The sequence below is a fragment of the Sinocyclocheilus anshuiensis genome, unplaced genomic scaffold (assembly GCF_001515605.1).
Source record: "Sinocyclocheilus anshuiensis isolate Anshui unplaced genomic scaffold, SAMN03320099.WGS_v1.1 scaffold846, whole genome shotgun sequence".
NCBI classification, from domain to species: Eukaryota; Metazoa; Chordata; class Actinopteri; order Cypriniformes; family Cyprinidae; genus Sinocyclocheilus; species Sinocyclocheilus anshuiensis.
Window position 1 is genome coordinate 19,040 of NW_015540906.1, and position 8,383 is coordinate 27,422.

Genomic DNA, 8,383 nt, shown 5'->3' on the forward strand with positions numbered 1-8,383 from the left:
CATCACTACGGCAGATACTGCTTTCTGTGATCGGCGATCGGCCTCAAAAATCCTGATCAGAGCACCCCTAGTAAGTAGGATTCATTTCTTCCGCATCTCATCCAATGCCTGCGTTGCTAATTCCAAAACTTAATTTTAAACCTAGTAACAGAGGCTTGAGCTGTTGATAGCAGACTAATAACTAAGTTAGAGAGAAAGAGTGAGAGAGAGATTACCTCTGAATCTGTGCGTCTCTCAAAAGTGTTCAGCAGCAATGTCTCTAGTTTTAGTGAAACTTGAAATTCATTTTCTTCACGAACAGTGTCGTTGTTACCTCGCTTGTGAGAAGTCATGTAGATTTTAAGTTGTTAAACTATGTTAAGAGTAGCGCTAACAACATTAGCATGTGTGTGCAAATAGTGTTGTCACGGTACCAAAATTTCAGTATTCGGTACCAATACCAGTGAAAATCCACGTTTTACAGTAATACAAGTTATAGGAGCATTAAATAGTTAAAGAAATCATTTTGAACAAAATTCATTCTAATGCTCATTATATTAGCGTTAGCCGCGCTTATGCTAACGATTAACTACGTATACGCTAACGGCGATGTTTATTTCAATCCGAAATTCAAATTAAAATATGGAATAATATTAATTACAGAAGCTCTAAATATTAAAAATGTAATTGAAACTTACGTGCTTCAACTTGATCGGGGTGTTTTGTTAGTTTGATGTGTTTCATCCTCTTGAGGTCGCCACTGCTTTTAAGAAGAGGTTGCCAGGTTTTCACAACAAAACCCGCCCAATCGCGTTTCGAGGGGGTCCCCCATTAAAAATCGCGTTCCGGGGATAAGATACGCATGTTTTGGCGGGGTTCCCCTGGTAAAATTCGCATTCCAGGGGCTAAATATCACGTTAATGGCGTCATTTTTCAACCTGCGGACATGAAAAACAACCCGCGGCAACAGTGTTAAGCAGCCCAATTCCGCGGGAAAACTGTGGACTTGGCAACACTGGAAGAGGATAGCTTTCGGATAGCGAATCAAGAACCGGGTTGACCGGGTACTCGGTACCACCGGTACTTAAGAAAACCTGGTACCGTAACGTTTTAATTTTTTTAGTACCGACTTGGTACCGAAATACCGGGTCTTTTGACAACACTATGTGCAAACTGTATGTGCGTCTGTAAGGGAGAGAGCGGGAGAGAGTATGTGCTTTTCGTACATATTAAAACGTAATTTTGTGGCATAACATGAAAATTGTTATCCTATTGTTTACTATATTTATTTGCTTGGCCAGTGTTTTGGTTCTTTTGCTGTTTTAGGCTGTAAGGACCTTTGAAATAACTCCAATCGTTTGGCGAAGTGATATGGACATGTAATGCGGTCAAGAGCGCCTGGAACTATGTTCGCCGTGCGTTTCCCTGAAAATAATTGCACCCCTTAGAACCAGTGTTAATTTTGACGGCAAACTTTGATTTAGTTTGTCATATTTTAGTCATCTGGATAGTTTTTGTTTTAGTCTAGTTTTAGTCGACTAAATATACATAAAGGGTTTAGTTAAATTGTAATGCTTTTTTTTTTTTTTTTTTCTGTTTTGGTTATTTTAGTACATCAAATTAAGCTAAAGCTTATATTTAAAAAAACGTATTTTATTTCATTTAGTTTATATGTATTTTAAATATTTATTACCTTTTTTATAGATTTGCTTTATAATTTCAGTTAATATTTATTTTATTTTAATTAATGAAGAATATTTTATGGTTTTAGTTTTAACTATAAAAACCTGATGCTAGTAAAATGTATTTATTCAATAATATTTTGAATAATGTTCTTAGTCTGTCCATCCTGTGATGGGGAATCCCAGACAGAAGCAACAAAAGTTGTTAATTAAATGGAAAATTAAATTAAATACAGTTTATGTACCCAAAATATCAACAATGACCAGGAAAAAAGCTTGAAATACAGTGTGACTCTTATTTTGAAATGTATGCACTGTGGATTGTACAGTTGCAGGCTGCTCATTCAAGTTCAGATGAGGGAAATAAAATATGCATTTTTACAACCGTCTAAAACATATTACCATATAAATATCGTATAGTAAACATTGTCATAATTCATCAACATTAGTTCATAAGCAATCGTTGGCATAAATGTGCGCTATTCATTGATTACAACCCTCACTGAAGCAGTCAGAAGCACTGCTGCGCGAGTCTGTAGAGCACGCAACAGCGCCGCGTTTTCCCGCGGTTAGATCACGACGGTACAAATACAATGCAAATGTACTTACTGTAACTACCACATAAGACATCAGTCCTGACTGGATATCTTCCCAAATCGTCCTTCCCTAACATTTTCGTCTCGCTTTTATTCATTGACGAAAATGAGAGTATATTTTTGTTTTAGTTTTTGTCATTAAAAACTGGTTTTTATTTAGTTGTCATCTCGTTTTCGTCGGTGAAAAAATGTTGTTGGTGAAAATTGACACTGCTTAGAACGTTTGCCAGCCAATCAGATTCAAGCATTCAACGGCCCCATAATAGAATACAATTTATTTGCAAGGAATAGCTTCAATTGAAATTGAAATGAAACAATTTTTCATCCATGATCATAATTTAGCTTGCCCTGACGTCTTGATGTTTTCTGCAGGAGAGACACTGGCTTCACGTGTCGCTGCCTCTCAGCTCACCTGTCTTGGCTGCCCTGAGCTCATCGCCCAAAGCCGTCAGGAGTATGAAGACGTTGCTGTGAAGCTTGGCACTGATATGGAATTGTAAGTTCCTTTAGTCAATTTCCACTTTCAAAACAAGACACGTTTAAGATGCTTGAAACACGTTCTCCCTTCGTTCCGCTCAGCCTGAAGAAGGTCCGCTCCCGCGTGTGGAAGCAGCGCATCTGCAGCCCGCTCTTCAACACCAAACTCTACACCATGGACCTGGAGAGACTCTACCTGCAGATGTGGGAGCATTACGCCGCTGGAGGCAAACCTGACCACCTGGTCAAAATGCAGTCTCTGGAGAGCAGCGAGAGCACCTAAGCTAAGCTTGTCCCTGCATGTCCCCCGCCCCCCCCAGTATGTGATGGTCACAGAGACTCTGGAGCCTACAGGTGAGCACTGTGACTACGATCCCAGCCAGCTTTTGTTTCCATGAGCCAGAGTGGACAGCAGGATGCACAAAGCTGCTCCACTGAGACTCCTCCCCCTTTCCCATCGTCTGACTAAATTGATGTTGGTTGGCTCCACTTTCGTTTTGTTTGTTTCTCTGCTTCTAAAGGACTTTTCTGTAACTGAAGTGGACTTTATGAAAAAAAAGTGGGGTCTGAAATGAGAAGGGGCAGTCTTACAATAATTCAGAAAATATATAAACGTAATCATCACAGATAGGGGCTTTTTTTAGTTGGGTTATGTGCTGCTTGACCTATTTTAGCTTTCTGTCATCATGACTTCAATCTGAGTGGCGGATGCATTCCCCGGATCACCGATAGAGAAAATGTCCTCTTTTTCAAAACATGCAATGTGAACACGCTAAACAGAGGAGTGTCTTATTACACACTGACAGAAGGCCTGCAAACTGCTCAAGTACCGACTCCTGATTTTTCTTTCTTTTTTATGGTTTTAGCAGGAAAGTTCTAGGTAAGTATGTTCTAAGCTGTTTTGGTTTTGTACACTGTCTTCCTATTAACTCGTTTTATTTATGCACTGGCAGTGTCAATTCTGCAAGGCTCTTTACATAAACTGAAATAAAGAGATGTGGCAAACCTTGAAGAGAGTTGCACATACTTGGCTGCGGTTTTGTTTTTGTTTTTCATTTTCATTTATTCTTCCATTCCTTTTAGGAGCTAACACATACTGGTTATTGTGATCTATACTGCTGTTGTGCAGGGTGTCTTGTTGCTGACTAAACTGTGATGTGCACCCACTGTAAATTTAATCGCTGTATTCAGTTCAATAAAGAAATGCTAAATAATCCATTTGTGCTATTATTGAAAATGATGCACGTGTCTTCCAGCGTGCAAAGTATCAGTGATCATAATGGGCTCTTTTCACATCACATTCATTTCAGTGTAGACTGGGTGTAATATTTTATTTCCAGACTTTACCTTTATTTATTCTATTTTCTACATTTTTGCAACAAAAGAGCAATGGTATGCAAGTGCTATGACAAGTCTCAGTTAGCTTAATGCAGTACACGTAGCAGGGTTATATACAGTGGGTACGGAAAGTATTCAGACCCCCTTAAATTTTTCACTCTTTGTTATATTGCAGCCATTTGCTAAAATCATTTAAGTTAATCAGAAGAAATGGACAGCACCTGAGTTAAATATATGAGTGTCACAGCAAAGGGTCTGAATACTTAGGACCATGTGATATTTCAGTTTTTCTTTTTTAATAAATCTGCAAAAATGTCAACAATTCTGTGTTTTTCTGTCAATATGGGGTGCTGTGTGTACATTGAGGAAAAAAAAATAACTTAAATGATTTTAGCAAATGGCTGCAATATAACAAAGAGTGAAAAATTGAAGGGGGTCTGAATACTTTCCGTACCCACTGTATATGTATATATATATATATACACATACAATAAAAATAAAAAGTATAGAATAGAGAAAGCTAATGTTAGCGGCCCTTTTTTTCAAGAAAAAAAAAAAACAATTAGAAAAGGAATAGAGTGCAAATGTTTCATCAGTATCAATCAGCGAGGAATTCCAGTCATGGTTTAGATCACTTCATTGCATTGAAACTGCATCAGAGTTGATGACTTGCTTGCATCAAGTTAGATGATCTAAAAATATGTACCTTTTAAGCAAAACAACAACCATGCTTTAGGTTCTTTCACCTCGTTTGTCAGATATTAACAAACAATGTGAATGTAAATGTAAATATTAAAGCATGGATGTCCCTAACTTAAATCTCTGACAGAACAGAGGGATGAACATCCCAGAGACAGCTAGAGGCCCAAACACAGCTGCCTCAGGCTTTATTCTTTGATTTCTTAGACTTTGCATTCTTCTTTAACTTCTTTGTTGTTCGACTTTTTCAACATATTCTTCAACAACTTCTGTCTTCAACTTCTTCAATGCCGTCGTCTTTTTCAACTTCTTTGTCGTCTTCAACTCCCATCGACGACGACTTCAAATTCTTTGACTTCCTTGGCTCCTTGTTTTTGACTTCAAATTCTTTGAGTTATTTTTCTTTGACTTCTTCAACTTATTTTTTAGTGTCATCAACTTCGACTTTTTTTTTACTTGTTCTTTTTTGATTAACTTCTTCAACTTCGACATCTTAGACTTCAACTTCTTTGAATTCTTCTTGATTTTATTTTATTTCTTCGACTTCTTCGATGACTTTTTTTACTTTATCTTTGACTTCTGCTTTTTTGACTTCTTTGCTGTCTTCCAACTTTGATTTCTTCTTCAGCTTTTTGACACTTTCAGCTTCATCATCTTCAACTTCAAGGTTATATTTCTTTTTTCTTCAACTATTTTGACTTCAATGTCATCAACTTCTTCGTCTTGACTTTTTCTTCTTTTTTCTTCTCCTTCAGCTTCTTTGATTTCTCTTGACTTCGTCTTTTTCTTCATTTTCCTTTTCTTCTTCTTTGAATTCCTCTTCAAGTCAACTCAACTCATCTTTATTTACATAGCACTTTCTACACACTGTACAACTCTGATGTAAACATTTTAACAGTAACATACCGTCTTCCATTAAACCAGAGAAACTAATGCATCTGGGTTGTTTTCGAGAAAGTAGTTTACTGCAATATACTGTGAATTATCAGTGTCCCAAATCACACCCTCATTTACTGTTGGCTACATTAGTTTACTAAAATAGTCCACCTGACCGAGAGCATGATGAACAGCTGCTGTTAACAAGCAGAATCACTGAGATGAGCAGAAACACAACAACTACAGTCTCATCATCTCGTCTGTTTTTCAGCTCTTGCTTCTCTTTCCTTCAGTGATTCTGCTTGTGCAGCTGTTCTTCCAGCCACAGCCTTAGATATCAACTGAAATAAAAGAAGACATTCAATCTCTCGAGATCTCAGCAGAGGATGATTAAACGAGAGAGAGCAAGCGCAAATCCTGGCAGCGGCAGGTTGCAGCGCCACTTCCGGTGGCATCCCCAGGTCCCTTGCCTGTCGTGTCTGTTCTGATCATGATCACCTGTTAGTCATTTACTCATCATCCCATCACTACATATACCATGCTCACTCTGTGTCTTTGCGGCAGTATTATTTGATATCTGATGTTTGTGTTTGATGTTGTTAAGGTTACATCGTGTTATCTGTTCCCTGTGTTTTGGATTACCTTTTGCCACGTTTCTGTTCTGTTCTGTTTATTTTATACTTCAATAAACTGCACTTGGATCTATCCTGTTTTCTCCTGGCATTCCGTGACATGTTTGTGTTTGTGCGTATATACAGTATTGCAGCAGTTTTAACATTAAGTGACATGACATCTGGCACTCCTTATGTGTGTGTATGTTCTTTATGGGAAAATGCTTGTGCAATTTAGCTTATTGGGTTCACATTCTGATCGTATCTGCTTGCTGGTATATAATATGCATCATCAAATCTTTTATTTACAAACAAAACAGTGTAGTTTACAGCAGAAACGGCGACAAACGATCGTGACTCCTGGCAAGAACTCTGGCAGCTGATACATAAAAATGTACAATAATAATAATACAATTGTGGGAACTTTGCATCATCATTTTAAAAACACCACCACCGCACGCCACCGAGAACAGTGTAGTTTTACCGAGCAAACAGCAGGAACGGCGAGAAAGACCCTGGCAGCTGGGGATGCCACCGGAAGTGGCGCTGCGACCTGCCGCTGCCAGAGAGAGCGCCAGTCCCTGCTGGATTAAACATCTCCACAAACAGCATTACCAGCTTTACTTATTGCCAACCAACCAGATTGGCTTTATTTCATATATGCGCCACCCAGTGGAACCAAATCCTTCAGGAACCGAATTTATTGTAACACCGGAAGTTGTTTTTTTCTCTCAGATGACAAGTTCCGGTTGGGGAAGTTTGAACGCTGTTACGCAGTCGCGCAGCGAGCTGGTGATTTAAAGTTCTGCTTATTTGATTGAAGGCGCTGTATATCAAATTCAGCTTTACCAGGTATGTTGAACAAACAAAGCATTTGGGCTAAAGCTACATTTCCGTTTGTTAGCAAGTGTGTGCGTTTATCATATGGTCGATTGAAGTATGTAACTTAGATATTAAACGTTCACAAATGTTATATGTTTAGCTTAGTCCTATATTAATTATGTATTATCTATTTTTGAATATATTTCAGCTTTGGCAGCTTTGTGTTACTTACAGTCGTGTAGTTAAAGCATAGTATATTTTGTGCTAAACAGTTTTTTGTTTTTATAACTAGCTTGATTAATTGTTGCCTTTCCTTAGAGATATCATAGTGTGTTGCTTTATAGTACTGTAGTTTTAAATTTATTGTATTCATTTAATATTTTATGAATTTTAATCCGTTCTGATGTAAACAGATGAAAAGTCCCATGTATAACATAGACTCAGACTTCAGTTGCAACAGTTCGGTATTGTTTTCATTTGTAAATGCATTACATTTTTTTTTAGGCTTTGTTTCTGTGCCAACAGGAGAGACAAGTGCTCAGGGGCTGATCAGTCGTTTTCCACTCTTCATGTGGCGATGGATCCCGGCACTGTATCGCTGTTTCAGAGGGTCTCCGAGAAGCTGGGCTGGGACCGAGATGGTGGTCTGGATAAAGCTGAAGAGAAGGTCTAATGGTTATGTTGAACATATACATGATTTACATAAAACTCCTCTCGAGATGTCTCACCAGAGCCTGTCTCTTGCTGCTGTTTCAGTTGCGTAAGAGCGTGAAGAAGAGCAGACGTCCAGCGCTGGGCAGTTATGAGTCCTCAAGCACAGATCCAGCGCACAGACTGCTGCTGTCCGACACGGACACTGGCTCGGGGAAAGAGAATCAGTCTCAAGAAAAACACGTGCTGTTGACTTCAGATGACGAGGACTTTGATAAGTGTACGTTTGGGCTGAGGAGCACTTTGTGCTTGCATGCATTCTTACATTATTAATGATAGTTTTGGATGTTTTTTCTCACTAGTTCTTGCTGCAAAGGCTACACCCAAATCTACATTTAAACCGTCTGCATCCGCTGCCCAGAAACTAAGGTGAGACTATATATTTTTAATTTATAGTTATGCCAAACACATGTTCATCAGCTGCTGTGAATCTCGGGGATCATATCCTTACAGTTTTAGTTGAGTTCCGTGTCTTTCATTTTCTTATATAAAGTGATAGGACTGATATGTGGTGAATAAAGTGACTCTCTGCATGTTTAAATAGTGAATATATTTATATATAGTCCCAACATCATCAACACCCTGAACTAAA

General features: G+C 38.4%; 1 protein-coding gene and 1 pseudogene across 2 annotated transcripts in view; both read left to right on the top strand.

Annotated features, from left to right (window-relative positions):
• LOC107689132 (UDP-N-acetylglucosamine--peptide N-acetylglucosaminyltransferase 110 kDa subunit-like) overlaps nucleotides 1–3,950 on the top strand; it is a 15,141-nt gene extending 11,191 nt beyond the window's left edge. For both annotated transcript variants that reach the window (XM_016487039.1, XM_016487040.1), the window contains 2 exons: nucleotides 2,630–2,753; nucleotides 2,837–3,950. In XM_016487039.1, coding sequence (XP_016342525.1) covers nucleotides 2,630–2,753; nucleotides 2,837–3,017 — 305 coding nt within the window. In that variant the 3' untranslated portion in view covers nucleotides 3,018–3,950. The remainder of the gene's footprint in view (nucleotides 1–2,629; nucleotides 2,754–2,836) is intronic.
• Nucleotides 3,951–6,843: 2,893 nt separating this feature from the next.
• The window catches only part of LOC107689134 (acidic repeat-containing protein-like), an 11,483-nt pseudogene continuing 9,943 nt past the window's right edge, over nucleotides 6,844–8,383 (top strand).